The following is a 17,807-nucleotide window of genomic DNA, read 5'->3' on the forward strand; positions in this document are numbered from 1 at the left end:
GGAGGGCGCGGAGGGCGCAGGGGGGCGCGCCCTTACCAGCGGAGGCCGAGCGCAGGCTCTCCAGGCTCCAGGCGCGGGACAGCGCGCCGCGCATGCCCCCGCCGCTGCCGCGGCCGCCGCACACCACGCCGCTGCTGTCCGAGTCGGAGCCCGGGGACGGCCCCGCGCTGCTGCTGCTGCTGCTCGTGCCGAGGTCGCCGCTGGCCTGCCCGCTGGACTCACTGGGGCACTGCTGCGCCCGCGTGAGGGCCGGCCCGAGCTCCAGCCACAGGCTCGGCGGAGGCTGGGCCGGGGGCGGCGAAGGGGCGCGCGAGCAGGGGCGGGGGTCGGCGCCGCCGTCGGCGGGCGAGGGCCGAGCGGGCGATCTCGCGGCGTCCTCAGCCCCATCCCCGCCGCCGCGGGGCCGCTGGTCCGGGCTGGCTGACATCTCGGGGCTCCGCGAAGGAGGCTCCCGGTTCGGGCTTCGCGGCCGCGGGGTGCGCACGGCTCGGGGAGAGGTCGGCGCCCCCCCGGCGGGGCGCGGCGCCTCGGTTCTCCGGCCGCTGAGCCGCCGCGGCGACCCCGGTGCGGGTCGCAGGCCCGGGCGGCTGGCGCTCACGCACGCGCGCACGCAGACCCGGGGCGCCGGCGGCGGGCGCGGCGCGGTGCGCGGGGTCCCCGGCCGCCCTCGGCCCCCGCCTGGCTGTGCCCGCACGCGCGCTCAGGACGGCCGGGGACGCCGTGGCGGCGAACGTGGTGGCGGCTTCCTCCGTCAGGATTCACAGGCGACACCGCGGGCGGCGGGCGGCGTCCGCCTGGGTCGGGGACGCGGGCCGGCGCGCTCAGCCGGGGCCGACCGGGGCCGACAGCCGTGCACGGCGGCAGGACACGCGCCCGGCCCCGCGTGCCGCTCGCTCCCACGCGCGCCCTGACAGTCGCTCCGCCGGGGCCTGCGGGTGGGCGGGATGGAGCGTCACGGTCCAGGCTAGGCAGTCGCACAGTGTGGACTGGTCCAGTCAGAGACCAGCACAGGCGAAACGGGGGTGGTGGGGGGTTGGTGGGTGGTTGGGGGGGGGGGGGGAATGGGAGCCACGTGACCCCCACATGGAACCGGGGTCACAAGGTTGCTTCCCTTTTGGAGATGGAGCGGGAAGCTGGGGTGGGCATTCTTCCGCCCTCCCCGACATTCCCAAGCATCTCCAGGTTCTTGGAGAAGGTGTGGAGTGAGATCACACCACTGCCATGAAAGACGAACCCAGGGGAAGCTGAGACGGGTGAGGAGAGGGAGTCCTGCTAGTCATCCCCAACCTCCCTGCATTTCCTTCCCCTCCCTCTTCCAGTCCCTGTGTGTGGGGAGGGTGGGGGGCTTACTGGGCTTGAACTCAATGCTCAAGGTCGTACTTTCTTGCTCTGAGTACTTAAGCCACCCCTCGGAGCTGTTTTCTGATGTGAAGTGGCTGAGGAAAGGATGACAGAGCAGTCAGAGGTCGGTCCCACCCCAGCTGGTTAGGGGTCAAGGAGCCCTCCATCTCTTCAGTGGGGTCCACTTCCTGTAGACAGTTCATCTCCACACCCAGGACTGCACCGCAAGGAATCTGGTATCTTCACAGACACCGCTCCTTCTAGCAGCCCAAGCTGGGCATGGCAGCATGCGGTGTCTACGGGTGATGGGCACTGGGGGTAGGGTGGCCAAGGCTTGGCCAGGCCCCAGCTCAATGTACTCTCTGGGTCTCTGTGCCTTTTCCTGTCCCTCCCGTCCCCACCCACTCCTTTCCTCCCCTACTCCTGAAGGCAGGCCTTCTGCTTGGACTGTCACCATGTGTGTTCTAGGATGCCTCTGAAGACCTGCACCAGAACAGAGAGACTGCTGGCACAGGCCACGCTCCCTATCCATCCACAAGGCCAGTGGATTTTACCTTCAAAATAAATGTCAGGGCTCCCCATTTCTTTTTGCTCTGTAGCTGCCACTACCATGCCAAACCAGGAGGGCAACTTCCATCTCATACACAGCTGCCAGACAATCCCAGAAATAGGGATCACATCCGGTCCCTTCCTAGGCTTCAAGATCCTCACAGCATACCTGCTCTTGTTCTGCATTGACTGACCTCTCTATCTGCACTCCAGCCACAGGGGCTGTTTTGCTGTTCCTCCTAGACTCAGTACCTTTGCACTTACTGTTCTTTTCAATTGGCATGCCCTTCTCTTTGTTTTTTGCAACTTTCAGGTATCAGTACCTGTATGTTGGGACATTTATTTATTGAAATCATTGATTGTTTATCTCTTGCATGTCTATCAGATGTTCAGTGAAAGCAGTAACATCTGACCCACCATGTCCCCACAATGTGTAGCGCACCTGGCACAGGCAGCTTGGAGGGATAAGTGGAGGCTGGGTGGGCAGTTGAGGAGAGATCTTTGTTCTCTGGGGTCAGGACTCTAAGTAGAATGAGCTGTGCTTTTGAGGGTGTAGGGGTGATGTGTCTAGCTCATAGCAAGATGCATGGCTCTAGCCTGTGTAATTCCTGAGCCAGGCCTTCCTTTGGGGAGTTCATTTCCCCTTGAGATCCTCCTAAGACTTGGGTAAATTTATGTTGGGTATCTTGTTCTAGCTGTAGCTGCAGGGAAGGGGAGATTCTCCATTTTAGCTTCAGCATGAAAGAAGGATACATATATCTTTCCTATGACTACAGTGAAGATGGAGAGTGAAATCGATGCTTCCTGTTCCAAAAAAGGAAAGGAACAGTGGCACAATGAGAGCTACTGTCCGACCATGGAAGATCCTATAAGCCCACTGTTAAGAGTTGGAACTTGAAGTATCCCCTACGGATTCACAGGTTGAAATTTTGGCTCCCAAATGGTGGTATTGTTTGTAGGTAGAGTTCTGGGAATTTTAGTGGAAGGGTAGTTGAAGGAAGGAGGTCATAAGTTGTGCTTTTGAGGATTATATGGTGTGCTTCCTCTCTGCCATGAGGAAACCAGCTCCTCTCCATGAGCTCTACAGGCCCAGAATCAACAGAGTCCAGGACTGTGGACTGAAACTGTGAGCTAAAATACACCCTTTCCTCCTTGTTTACCTTAGCTATTTGTTCACTTTGACACAAAGTGTCTGATACATTCACAAAGCTTAAGGGCTTCACTTTTGACACTTTTAAGAGTGGTGGAAGATTCCTTAGCAACACAACAGTGGGTTTGTAATTATTTAGGTGCTGTATGTGTATATGTGTGAGTGTGTATAATAACAATGACAAAATGAATGAGAAACTTCCATGCAAAAAGATCAGTGTTTCTCTAGGCATTTGATAATATACAAAAGAAGGAAATGAAATTCAACAGGGAACAGAATGGGAATTTGTCTAAGCCTAGAGATGCGCTTCTGTTCTGCTTCTCTCCTAGTGGATCCTGTGCTTCAATTTCTGTAACAGTGCAAGCTAGAAAGAAGCTCAAAACTAGGGAGCTGGGTTCCTGTTCTACACTGTGTCTTACCTTCATGCATCTTTCTCAACTTAACTGTCAAATAGGATACTGACAACTACTTTTGTAGGACTGTTGTAGGGACTAAATGAAATTATATAGATCGATCGATTGATCGATAGATTAGTAACAGTACCTGGCAATATCTGGAATATTGGCTGGTATTTATGAAACAGTCCTATATACTAAATACTCTAGTCTCTACAACTTTATCTGATAGATACTATGCTTCATTTCATTTACTAGTAACATCTAATTGAGGCTCAGAAGCAACCAAGGCCACATACCCAGGATGAATGGAACTGGTGCTAGTGCTTACTGCCTGGTTCTGGACCACTGTGTAACTATTATTTCCTTTCCCCATTCTGAGGGCTCCCAGAGAACTTCATGATGGATTCTCATTAGTGTCTTTGCTGAGTGTACACTAGCTGCTGGTGATTCAATAAGGAAATTTAAGAAATGGATTTAGATTAAGATATAACAAAGTCATAGTCATGAAATTTATCTCCTCTCAGATACTCACTAAAATGACCCGGATGTAGTAATAGGGAAGACAAAGCCAACTCCAGGCAGGACAATCAGAGGAAACTTAGTGACCCATTTCCCCAGTAAAACTAATAACAAATATTTAAAAAAAACAGCTATTTAAAACCTTTAGAAGGTCCTAAGAGTGAACAGTAAATAAAGAAGGCACTCACAGCTCAGTGAAAGTGAGTCTGTGATATTTAAATCAAGATGGCTTCTTTCTTTCCTGCTTACAGCCCAGTGAGGATCATAGCATTCTGGCTCTGACTCCATTCAGGAATGTTGTAGCCTATAACAGCACAGCCAATAGCCTCTGATTCCTGAAGGAGCAGATCTGGCATTTCTCAGCCTGCCCCTAACTACCTGTTGCTTCAGCTAAGTCCTGAGATACTGGGGCTTCCTTTGGACCACTAAAAATACTGTGGCTGGGGTGTTTCCCTACCAAGAGAAGCAAGGGGGCAGCAGCTACTGCTTCTCTTCCTGAAGCTCTACTGAGAACCCTCAGAGAACAGTTGGCCAGTGTCCCCACCCCTAGATCCAGAGCCCTAAGATTTTGCTTGAGAGAGAAAGAAGGCTGTAAAACAAATAGCACTTAATTTATTCTAAAAGGAACTAACCTTATTTGTTACAAAGTATGGAGAAGTTTAAACCTTAAGGTGCTTTCAAGAACAGTGGAGAACTAGATATAGTACATTGGTGACAACAAGGTCAACAGTTGTTTCCTTCTTGGAGTTCAATTAGCATCATTTTGCATGGTCATATGTACATAGCTATTGAGCTATTATGATTCTCTGCCAGGACTATCCTAGGCATATGCTAATTATTACAAATGAAGGAAACCATAGAACCTATGTTTCTTTGGCTCTGGCTTACTTCACTTAATATGATTTTTTTCCAAGTCTTTCAATTTCCTTATGAAAGGGGAGATGTCATTCTTTCTGATAGAAGCATAAAATTCCATTGTGTATATATACCACAGTTCTTGATCCATTCACCTATTGTGGGGCATTTGGTTGTTGACCTTGTTGTGCCAATATACTGTATCTAGTTCTTCCTTATTTTATTTCATTTTTTTCTTTTTCCATTAGTCTTTCCCTGGCAATCACTGTCTTTGATTTTGGTACCCTGCATCTTGTATGTACATTTATGTGATTTGGGGAAGGGAAGGGGAATAACAAAATGCTGAAAGAAGGACAAAGGACGACCCATCGCAGCAACAATACTTACAACTTGAGGGGAGGGAGGAGTGGGAGAGGGAAGGGATAGTGGGAGAACATCAAAGGAGTGGGTGACAATGTTTGACAAGAAATGTACTCATTACCTTACTCAAGTAACTGTAACCCCTCTGTACAGCATCTTTAAAATAAAAAAGTAAAATAAAATAAAAAAATTTAAAAAATAACACTGGAGATTGGGTAGGGACTTGGGAAGAAATTCCTATGGACCTAATGAAGAACAAGCCTAGCATAAACTCAGTAATTTGTATGAGAGAACTGGAGTAAAGACGGCTGAGATGAGGGTCTCCCCTCCCCCCAGCCAGGGTCAGACAAAATAAACACTGGCCTCTGAAAGCATTCTTTCAAAGACTGGGGTGTGGCTCAAGTGGTAGAGCACCTGCCTAGGGAACTCAAGGTCCCATGTTCAAAGCTTTGTACTGTAAAAACAAACATGATTTTTTTTGTCAGTTGTGGGGCTTGGGTGCTATCCCTCAGCTCTTCAGCTCAAGGCAAGTGCTCTACTGCTTGAGCCACAGCACTACTTCTGGTTTTCTAGTGGTTTATTGGAGATAAGAGTCTCACGGACTTCCCTGCCCAGGCTGGCTTTGAATCGTGATCCTTAGATCTCAGCCACCTGGTAGCTAGGATTATAGGCATGAGCCACTGGCGCCCGGCATGAATTTAGTTTTTGAAATGAAACAGAATTTGCTTGGTTTAGTTTGTAGAGCAAACAATATTGAAAATAATAGAACAATCAAATGCTAATTAGTAAAATTTAATAACTGTGTTTGGTCAGGAAAGGAGGAGAAGAGAGCCCAAGCAAAGCTACTGCCATTACTGGAGCTGAGTATCAGAGGTTTATACTATGAGTAGGAAAATGACTAAAATAATTCACCCAGTTACTAAGCAAGCAACAAAAGCAAGCCTAAAAAGAGAGCAGTGTTCAGAGCTGTTACAACATACTTTTTAAAATGTGCAGTTTTTAATCAAAAGGTGTAATACGGGAAAGTATGACCCATAACTAGAAATATGAAGACCATATGAAGATGCTATTGAAAGTGATGAGATTTCTCATTTATCAGAGTTCAAGCATCCATTATAAACATGTCTACAGAACTGAAGGAAATCATGACTAAAAGGAGACAATATAACATCAAAAAGAGAATAACTGCCAGTCATCAGTGGTTCACACCTGTAATCCTAGCTACTCAGGAGACTGAGGTTTGAAGCTAATCTGGGCAGGAAAGCCTCTGAGACTCTTTCCTCCAATTAACCACCAGAAGTGGAAATGGAGCTGTGGCTGAAGTGGTAGAGCATAAAAGCCCAGCGGCAGCACACTGGCCCTGAATTCAAGCCCCTGGATTGGCACACACACAGACAAAAAGATAATAACAAAACACAGAATTTATTAAGAAGAACTAAATGGAAATTGTGGAGTTGGAAAGCATGATAGTTGGAATAAATATGAAAGATTCAGTAGTAGGTTTGAGCAGTTGGAAGAGGGAGTCAGAAAGCTCACTGTTAGATTGATAGAGATGATGCAAATTTTTTTAAATCCAGAAACATGGGACACATTTAAGTACACCAACACAGGTATAATGGGAATTTCAGAAAGAGCATATAGATAAGGAAAAGGAAAGCTAATTCTAATTAAGGAACAATATTTATTGAAAAATAACAGTACCCTGATTTGTACATCTAGGAAGCCAGAGAAGTCACAAGATGAACACAGAGATCCACAAATAGCCACACCATAATAAAAGCACTGGAAGTAAAAGGTGAAGCAACTGAACCAGCAATAGAGGAGAAATAAAGTATTATAAGATTCAGTTTTGAGTTGAAGTATGCCCCCAAGGCCGTATATTGGAGGTTTAGTGCCCTAGTGGTGGCACTATTGGTAAGGGATGGAACCTTTTCTTACTTTTTATTTGTAATTGTAAGAAAAATCTTGCACATTTCCTGTTTGCCTGTCTTTTTGCTCCAAAAGACACTGGAAAGACGGTACAGAGACTAAAATTGTAGCCAGCCACCAGCCCCAGCAGAGGCAGTGACCAGGGAAGAGTTGTAAGACCAGAAAAACAAAGCAGAAGGAGGAACTGAGAAATTCTCCTAGATAAAAAAGGGATAAAACACCAAAAGCTTTGTGGATAGAAAGCAGAAACTTACTACGTATAAAACAGAAATCTCACAAGTCTGGTACACAGCAGGTAGAGTGTCAAGCAGTAACTAAGGAAAGAAAAGAAAACTTACCCAAGTGACACACAGAAACACATCCTGGTCTCTCACCTGCCTTATGAGATAGGAGACAGGATGTAGTGTTACTGCTGTGATGGAAATGATCATTGACAGAGAAATGGAAGATGGACCCAACTTTTACCCCACACCAAGTGTGACCACACCTGGAGCCCTGTCATTGCGTGACTGTGCTGAGGACATATGTCACCGGGGCCTTAGAATTTCTCATTTTGCAATCATTTCATTGCCCACAAATTTAACTAATGCTCTGAAAGAATGGAGTATCTGACCATGATGCTCTGAATATGTGAAAATGTAAGAAGCAACCTAAAAGATGCCTTTGCTGGACCCTGTGGGTTAACAAAAAGCCTTCATCTTGGTATCTGTGCCTTTTGATCTAAGCTATTCTCTGTGGAAGTCATTCATAATCATTTTGAACTCCAAAAAACAGAAGCCTCATTGATAAGTATCTTGTGTAGGAGGCAAACTACCCCTCAAGACGGCAGTGCCTTCCTTCCTGTTAACATTTTAAAGCAAATAGCTTGATACTCAGGAGATGTACCTCATTCCTGTTCTGTTTCAGTGGGAAAGTGATAACTCCAGAACTCCTCCAGAGACAAAGATGGAAATAATGATAAACCAGGACTGTTTTAACTATTGCATACCTTCTTATCTTCTACCCCCAACTCTTCTCCTACTAAAACTTAATATTTTTTCAAATACCCAGAAGACAAGTTTTGGTTACCAAGTCCCTTTGTTTTCCCAACATAACTATGTTTGATTAAACCTCCTTTCTTTGTTCACCAATGCTTATCTCTTTAAGTAGTATATAGGAACAGGTGGTCAAACCTTGTATAATCAGGATGCCCAGAAAGAGATTTTTGCCCTAAATTCCAACTTCAAGAAAGTGCTGACTTCATGGGTCACAAGCCTTGGGACTGGTTATCTCCAGAAAAATACTACTCTTTATCATGTCTGTTTCTTCCAAAAATCTCTAGGTTATTTTAAAACTTAATAAGGGGGTCATATGAGAAAATAGCTTTCTTCCAGAAATGATTATTTTCAGCAATTGTCAAACTTTGCTTATTGTTTAGTTTAAGATCACCACTTTACATAGGAAAGAATACAAAAGAGGAGGTAACAAAGCTCCATAAGAAATGTACTCATTAACTTACTCATGTAACTGTTAGCCCTCTGTACAGTATTTTTCAATAAAAATATATACAAAAAAGAATACAGTCCATGTTACCATGCAACTCCAACATGAACATCTGCTGACAGGAAACAACAAATCGCCTGGCTAATTCAAGCTCCTAACCCCACCAATTTTCTTCAGGCACAAGAAGCCAGGCCTTGTGCAGGCAAATATGTGATGCAATACTATTTGCTATAGGGCTGGGATGGAAACTCAAAGGCTGCCAAAAAGTCCAGGAAGAAGAGAAAGCCCTCAGGTTCCATCACTAGATCAGAGTCAACTCTGGTGATTATACTTCTGCAAGTTATATCCTATTACAAGACCAAGTTGAGTCAGTCACCCTGCTTAGTGTAATTAGGGGAACCAGTCTTGGACTCCATCCCTCTGTCTGGGTACCAGGCATTCCTTCCTAAGTAAAAGGGCAAGGTGATCACTCTCCCTCATCTTTAAGTTGCTTCTCTCAGACAAGTGGGCACTAACCCCAAACACTCCCTTTCTTCCTTCTTGTCAGGACACTTGGCTCTAAAACAGGATAGGCACATGGCTCACCGGTGTTGGGTATGTGCTCTGACCAGCCTGTGTGGTTCAGTCCAGTCGGGGCACTCTGGGAAAGCTGATGGTTTCTTCGAGGTAGACATGGAGATTCTGGAGAGGTGATGCTCATCTTCCTCCAGTGCTGGGGGAGGAGGAGAAAGGCAGAGAGGAGATGAAACAAACAGAGGACAGGCTGTCTTCACCACTTCCTAATGCGTCTTGTTGTCTAGGATGCTTTCAGTGAGTAGAATGAACAGCCAATGTGCAGACATCTCCAGGACTTACAGTCTACACAAAAACCTCAAAGGGGAACTGCTCCTGACCTGCAGCATGCACAATCCATGGTTAGATGTGCAATCCTAGCGCACAATACAGGCTGCTATTCAACCATGTGAAAAGAGAACTGTGGAGAAGGCTTCTGGTGCCAAATCTCCCCAGATGGTCAGCCAGACACAGCCAACTTCCCCCAAAGCAAAACTTAGGTTTAGCTAAGGAATATTTTACAGAGGATATTCTGTAGGGGAGAATTTAATGAAAATGTAATGCACAAAAGCCTCATAATTATGAGACCAACATTAATCTTCAGATAGTAAGGAGCAATGTTGTGTGGGTCTTGGAAAGGAAGAGGTACTATTTTACTCTCGCTATCCAGTGTTAAACTTGGGCCTCCCCATTAATTAAACATATTATAAGTGTTCAAATAAATGCTTGTTCTTTTCTGTTGTGCTTTGGGGTTCCTTATACTATCAAACAATCATACTTACAGTACTTTTTTCCATTACTGTGTGAAATGCAAATATGTAAACAAGGATTAAGGTGGGTAGCTACTCTATCCTGTCTGAAATCTGTATCTGAAAACCTTGGACAGATGCATGGATCAGCTATTGTGATACCAGAAAGTAGACTATAGCAAGTAGACTAGGGAAGGACACAGACTACACTCTCATGATGCAATTTAATAGAAACTAGACATGAATGGGCCAAAGAGGAAATCACAGTGTGAATTAGGAAGAAACAAGAACCAACAAGATCATAAAGAATCACATACTAAAACTGTCATGCAACTGAAGGTGTGTTTGGAAGGACACAGTGTCCTCAAATATGAATGCTTTGGGGGCTGGGGATGTGGCTCCGTGGTAGAGTGCTTGCCTAGCATGCATGAAGCCCCATAAATGAAGTACCCCATAAACAGAAAAAGGCAGAAGTGGTGCTGTGGCACAAGTGGTAGAGTGCTAGCTTTGAGCAAAAAGAGGCGCAGGGACAGTGCCCAGGTCCTGAGTTCAAGTCCCAGGACTGGCAAAAATATATGAATGCTTTTTGAAAAGAAGGATTGTGGAGACTATGACTATAAGATGGAGTTCAGTGTCTGGGGGGGGGGGGGTTGCCAGCCAGAGCTGGGGAAGGAGCAGCACAGGCCAGGAGCAGGAGGTGGCACTTAGTTGTCAGCCCCATTCTCAACTCTGCCAAGCCAGGTTTGCCATAAGTTCAACCCACCCTCCCCTCCCCGTTTAAACTCATTCTAGTCCTGTGTTTCTTGCAGGAAAAATTCCAAACACTTGTCCTTTTGTTTGAGGCCTCAGATACTGACCAGATAAGACAGTTTAGGAAGTGTACTAAGATGAAATAATTGCCTGCTTATGAACACTTCAATCGGATCCTCTTCTCACCTCTACAAAAACCCTGAGCTTCAACAAAAAGAAGCCTGTAGAGTTGAGCCCCAGCCCATCCTGAGGAATGGGTTTATGCTGAGAATTCTCAGTCCTGAATCAAATCAGGGTGGGAGAACACCATTGGAAGGACACTAGATATTTTTTTTTAACTGGGGCTTGAATTCAGGGCCTGGGCGTTGTCCCTGAGCTTTTTCTGTTTAAGGCTAATGCTACCACTGGAGCCACAGCTCCACTTCTGACTTTTTGGTGGTTCATTGGAAAAAAGAGTCTCAAGGACTTTCCAACCTGGGCTGGTTTTGAACCCTGATTCTCTGATTTTCTGATTCAGGACCTTACTAGGATTAAAGGCTTGTGCCATCTGTGCCCCGCTAAGTATACAGGATTTGAAGGTTGCCTTAATCCTGTGGTGAGTTTTCTGATTTGTGCATCCAGAGGTATGACACATCTGAACAAAATAGCAGCTTAGAGCTGGGTAGGGACAAAACAACCTCTAAAGAAGCCCTCTTTGCCCAGAATAGGGAAAGGGCTCCCTGCAGGTGTGAGGGAAGGGGAGAAATCCTGGGTTTTGGTTATCTTGTCTCCCAACTCCAGTGGAATACCACTGCAGTAATACCAATGGTGGCCAAGTAGAGACTCAAACTCCAAGGGAGATAATTCATCTCTGCCTAGAGGCCACAGAGAGGAGTGGTTTTGGGGGATTGTCTCTGTTTTTGGTTTTCTTCATCCCCCTGTCACTTGGCTCAGAAGCAGATACAGTTGAAATGTCAAAGAGGGAAAATGAAAGGCCAGATAACAAGTACAAAGACCAGGGAGGAGAGGGCTCCTGAAAAACAGGAAGTGTCTTGGAACAATGTATAAAGGGGAATACTAAAGATGTGACCTGCTGCTAGGGTACAATCCAGTGATAGAGTGCGTGCCTGGCAAGCATAAGGCCCTGGGTTTATTCAGTTTCCTGTAATGGGAGCAAGGAAGAAAGAAATGAAAATTTATTCATGAGGTATTACTATGGTGCACATCTGGGTCTCAAGGACTTGAGAGGTGGAGGTAGAAGATCTCAGGTTCAAAGGCACCCTAGGCAAAGTTAGTGAAACACTCTATCTGAAAAAGAAAGTGGTAACAAAAGGGCTGCATATGTAGCGCAAATATCTGGGGACCTGCCTAGGAAGTGCAAATCTTGAGGTTCAATCCTTAGTACTATTTAAAAGAAAAAAGGAACCAAGAAAGTGATCGCACAGCACCATGCGTGTCCTCCAGGATTCCCCCGAACTGTGCCTGAGTAGACCTGACTGGACATTCTGCAGGTCCGACTGGCCACTGACTGTGCCACACTGCTTAAATGGTTCTGGAAACCCAAGCTGACAACAGCAGCACTGTGTTCAGCAAGAACTCGTGGCCTGACCATCACGGAGTCAGTCACCTAAAAATCCCAGTCATTCTATTCTCTATAGGAACAGAACGAGGCCTAGAGTTTTGTGACATAGTATTCAAAATGCCAAGATAGGACCAAAAATGACTTGTGAGAATCTCCATAACTTACAAGGGGAAAAGACAACAGATGCCAGCAGCAAGATTGTAAGGTTGCAGAAATTGGCAGCTATCAGACAATTTCTCACACCTGTGATTCTAATAACCCAGTAAGTTACTTTGTGTGCTGCAATCCTGGGCCCACGCATGGCGAGTGCCAGCATGGGGCAGAGTGAGGACATGGCAGCCACCTGCAGAAGACAAGAGGGCGACAGGTCAAGTTGGAAAGCGGCTGGCCCGTGAGTGGCTCACCTGTACTCGATCCACATGTGCAGTCTTGGTGTGTATCTTGCCTCCAGCCTGTGCCTGAGTCTCCAGCTTCCTTCTCTGCATCTTCTCCAGCCACAGGTCATCCACACTGGCCTGCAAGAGCTGAGAAAACTGCCTGGGCTGTGAAGCTGCCTCCCTGGGGACATGCTCTGCAAAAGTGGTGGAGAAGAGCCTCTGAGCTGGCTCTGTGTGACAAGCCTTCTGACCACGGAGGCAGCTTGATCTGTGGCCCGGCGGTCCTCCCCAGGGCACGAGGCTCTGGAAAGCAAAGGGAATGCACCAGAGGTCAGAGGGAGGGGAGACACACTGAGGTTGCTGTTCTTCCTCTTCCCAGCTTCTTGTGGAGAGAACATTACTATTGTTTTGTGTAATCATTTAAGTACAAATGCAATACTCAGTTGACAGTAATTTTGAAAAAGGCAAATAGACAAGAAACAAAAATCTTGTTTCTTTTAAAAGATCTATTTATAAGACTTTGAAAAATCCACTCTTCTACTTTGATTGAAAGAAGTCATGACTGAATATTGCCTGCTCCATAGTCTTGTAAGTATTGGTCGTGCTGGAGTTTAAAGGCAGGTCCTCATGTGTGCTAAACTGGCTCTCTTTGAGCCATGCTTCCAGACTGGCTTCTTTTGGAGATGGAGTCTGACTGGACTTTTCTGTTCAGGCTGGCTTCAGAATGTCATCCTCCGATCTTATCCTTCTTAGTAGTTAGGATTACAGGCATAAGATATCAGCACCTGGCTTAATTAAAAATACTTTAAGGCCAGTAGTTGTGATCAAAGCTCTTGCTTACACAATGCCCCATGAGAACAGAGTTAAAGCAGGAACACATTCTGGGCATTGAGTACTTAGGCTTGTTTGATAGAGACATTGGACTAAGTATGTGTACAGCCCTAGTCCTTGAGCTGCTAATACTACCCCAGCTCATAGCTAGCACATGGCCACCTAAGCATTTCAAAACAAAACCTTCCCACACTAGCAGAACAGCAAGGCTCTGTGCCCATATCTCCAGCGTCTCTGTTCTACTGATAGCCACTGGAAGACAAAAACCCTTTTCTTCCCAGGTATCCTATCTATACCCCATTCCACTCTAAGAGGAGCTCCTTCCTGGTAACATGCACACACACATACAAACATATACACACACTACTCACCCCACACTCACTATACACTCACACACACACAAGCACACACAGACACACACACACACACACCCCACAATGGAAAGTAGAAGGAAGAAGAAGAGGTCTCCTGATCTCATGGTATCAGATTTTTAAAAACTTTTATTTGGTATCAGATTTTAATAGCTTCAAGATTGCTTTGCAAAAAGGCTGTAATATTTCATACTGCTAGAAGCACTTATATTTCTTCAGTCAGTCATGACAATTATAGTTTAATACTTTTGAGTTTTTTTTAAACTTCCTTCCACACCAGGGTGGTATCAATGGAGAGCCTTAGCTCCTATCCATGCCTGCAGATGAAAGACATCCTTCCCACATTAGGGAGCCAACAGAGGCCCAAAAAGGTGGGATTTGTCCCCAAACTGTCAGTAATGAAGTGATTTTTTTTTTACCTTGCCCCACTAGAGTCATGTCTGGTGGTTTAAATAACACACAACTCCAATAACCCAAATAATACAGAAACATACTCATCATACCAAAAACTGGAAAACTCTTAACTTAAAGAAATAGTCAATAGTCAGTAGATGCCAACAACTAGCTAGATATACATGTAACAGATATTTTATAAAGCATCCATCATAAAAATGCTTCAAAAACAATACAAATCAGGGTCTGGGAAGGTAGTTCAGTGGTAGAGTGCTTGCCTTGCATGTATGAGGCCCTGGGTTTGATTCCTCAGCACCACATAAGCAGAAAAATCCAGAATTGGTGCTGTGGTTCACGTGGTAGAGCGCTAGCCTTGACCTGAAGAGCTGAGGGACAGTGCCCAGGGCCAGAGTTCAGGCCCCACGACTGACCAAAAAAATACAATCAGCTTGAGGTAAATGAAAAATTTTCAGAAAACCTTAAAAAAGAAATTGAATATACAAAGAACAACTAAATGGAGATTACAGAACTGGATAACATAATAACTGAAATAAAAAAGTTCAATAGATGGCTCACAGGAGATATGAACTTGAGCTATCAGGGGTCTGTGACTTAACAAAGAAAAGTCAAACACTAGACTAAGTCAAACTGGACTAAGGAGTGGCAAAAACTGATTGACGTTTTAAAACATGTTTTAAAATTTAAGGCTTAAATTCCATCTCACCCCTGTTATATTGTCCACCATCAAGAGTTCAAATAACAACCAATGCTGGCAGGGACGTGGGGGAAAAGGTACCATATTGCCCTGTTGGTGAGACTGTAGTATAACCATTCTGGAAGGGGTTTGGAGGTTCCTAAAAAAACTCAACATAGCACTTCTCTATGACCCAGCCATACTACTTCTGGGCATCTACCCAGATCATTACAAATAAAGACACTTGCACATCCATATTCAAGTTAGGTTTGTTAATGCTGTACTATGCACAATAGCCAAGTTATAGAAACAGCCCAGATACCCTCCAACAGACAAGTGAAGAGTCAAGAAAATATGGTACATGTACACAATGAATTTTACTTATTCATTAGAAAAAAATAAGATTATGTCATTATCAGAAAAATGATGGACTTAGAACAAATCATAAATGAGGTAAGCCAAACTCAGAAAGAAAAACAAAACACGTCTTCTCTCATATGTGGAAACTAGATCTAAAATGTAAGTGATCATGATAACTATACAGGACTCCAAGTATTCACATACAAAGCCAGATTAAAGGAAGTCACCCTTAGGGAAGAAACATAAAGGTGTAACTTCTCTGGACACTGAAAATACTATTTATTAAAACAAAACTCTGGGAAATAGAAACACCTTTTTGTTGTTGTTATTATTAGTTTGTGATGGTGGAAGTAGTGGTGTTGGTTTTTGCTTTAAGTTTTTTCTTCTGGGCGTATAAAAGGGGATCCAGAAAGGGAAGGTAGAAGGGTGAACAAAAGCAATCATGCTATTTAGTATACACTATGTGGAAAACGACTTGTGTAACTTGGGCAGGGATGGGATGGGAGATGAAGGGAAAGTAAAGGAAGAGGCTACATTATAAAAAAAAAATAAGGCTCAAAATTCCCAAATTAGATGTCAGACGTAAACCCACAGACTTAAGAAGCTGAACAAACCCCAAACTGAATAAACCCAAAGATATGTACATAGAGAAGGATCACAATCCAACTTCTAAAATCAAAAGACATAGAAAATGTTTTTAAAATGAGAAGAGCACACCTTCATCATGAGGGAAAACCAAAATATTTTTGTTTGTGAAATACTTTGGCTGCATCAGTTTGATCATGGGATTTTTCTTTGACCTATTAATATATGTACCCCACTGAATGGCTCTTAGACACTGGGCCTGCTTTTGAATGGTGAATAAGTTCCAGTTGGCTCTGGTATATAGTTTCAATATTTTGTTGAATTCTACTAGCTAGTATTATGTAGAACACTGCTTTTTGTCCTTTCGATATCTGTAGCACTATCTCTGTTTCATTCCACACATTAGGAAATTGTTTCATGTTTCTTTTTCTCTTCCTGGCTTGAGGTTTGTTAGTTTTATTTATCTCTTGTCATGTTTGCATGACATGTCTTTTCTATTCTGTTACTTTCCAACGGTTTGTGCAAATTTGAAAAGACTTTCTTATAGGCAACATATAGTTGGGCAAGTTTTTAATGACATGATTCCCATCACCATTTTTAATTGGTTTATTTGTCATTGATGGTTAAAGAATTTTTCATGCATTAGGGCTTATATATTTTTTCTATTTATCATTTGTCTTTTCTTTTTTTTATGAAGTCCTATCACTTTCAGAATTCCATTTTAATGTACCTATAGTATATTTGAATGTGTACCTTTTAATAAATCTTAAGTGGCTGTTTCAAGCAATAAACTATATATATACATATAAATATATATAAACTTTACTGCAGATTACTAGAGTAGACATTTTCTTTAGTTGAATGAAGTTCAGAATATTTACTTCCACTTAAATCCCTTCCTTTCTTCCTGTTTATAATATAATGTCTTCAATCATTCCTTGGTATATCTTGATAACCACATCTGATAATGCCATAATTTTTGCTTCAACATAAAACACAATTGAAAAATATTGAGAAGGACTGTCTCTTGTGTGTGCCCATATTTCACCCTTTTCATTGGTCTCTGTTCTTTCCTGATGTTTACTGCAAAGTTCTTTCTGTTCTCATTTCTTTCAAAATTTCCTCTGGCTCTTCTTGTGGTAACAACTCCTCACATTTATTGCTAGTAATAATCCTCTCATTTCCTGCCTCTGGAAATATCTTAGATTCCCTTTATTCTTGGAGACTGTTTTCACTAGATGGAAGACTCAGAGTTAACAATCTTTTCTTTAAAAAAAATTCACTTAAAAATATCGTGTCACACCTTCTGGCCACTAAGTATTTAATAATGCAGTTTCCTCATTTTGGACACCAGAAACAGCGCAGAGGGTGAGAATGGGTAGGGAGGGGAACAGGGTGTGACATTGAGAGCTGTTGGTACAAGGGCAGAGGAACTATGCCTTGCTTATGCTCTTTCTTACATGAATTTGTGTGTGAGGTAAAACATCAGTAGTGTAGATACAGGCTGAAATCTTGTCCAAAAAGTTCCAAAATCTCAAACTTACTGGGCACTGACATGACACCATAATGGAAAATGATATCATGAGATAGATCACAGTCAAAATACCCTAACAATACTTTGTAAAACAACTTCAGGCTATTTAAAGGCATATGTAATCTACATGAATGCTGTGGTTAGAATTGGAGCCTGCAACCAAGAGGTCTCATTATGCATATACACATGGTCCAACCCCCAGTGTTGGTTTACCCAGCACTGGTTCCCAGCATTTCAGATGAAGAATATGTGCATGCATTCTACTGCTGTCAACACGTTGGCTTTGTTATTGCTTTATAATTAAGGAACATGGCTCCTTTGGGGGAATCTAGGGGAAGGGTTAATTGAGGTTAATGTGTATTATTTTGACCACTTCCTATAAATCTATCAATAATTTTAAATTTAATTTAAGCAATTTGTTTAAATCAACTCATGTAAATGTATGCTAACAAAAATTACAAAACAGG

The 17,807-nt window shown here is 44.0% G+C and overlaps 2 protein-coding genes across 2 annotated transcripts in view; both read right to left on the minus strand.

Annotated features, from left to right (window-relative positions):
* Positions 1 to 9,243, minus strand: part of Arhgef4 (Rho guanine nucleotide exchange factor 4) — a 73,096-nt gene extending 63,853 nt beyond the window's left edge. The window contains exon 1 of the mRNA XM_042685104.1: positions 9,169 to 9,243. The gene's annotated coding sequence lies outside the window, so the exon portion shown is untranslated. The remainder of the gene's footprint in view (positions 1 to 9,168) is intronic.
* Positions 6,275 to 17,807, minus strand: part of LOC122112343 — a 90,268-nt gene continuing 78,735 nt past the window's right edge. The window contains exons 7-9 of the mRNA XM_042685116.1: positions 12,600 to 12,875; positions 12,361 to 12,538; positions 6,275 to 6,321 (exon numbers count right to left, since the gene is read on the minus strand). Coding sequence (XP_042541050.1) covers positions 6,275 to 6,321; positions 12,361 to 12,538; positions 12,600 to 12,875 — 501 coding nt within the window. The remainder of the gene's footprint in view (positions 6,322 to 12,360; positions 12,539 to 12,599; positions 12,876 to 17,807) is intronic.

The sequence above is a fragment of the Dipodomys spectabilis genome, unplaced genomic scaffold, assembly GCF_019054845.1.
Source record: "Dipodomys spectabilis isolate Male_0828 unplaced genomic scaffold, ASM1905484v1 ptg000094l, whole genome shotgun sequence".
Classification (NCBI taxonomy): domain Eukaryota; kingdom Metazoa; phylum Chordata; class Mammalia; order Rodentia; family Heteromyidae; genus Dipodomys; species Dipodomys spectabilis.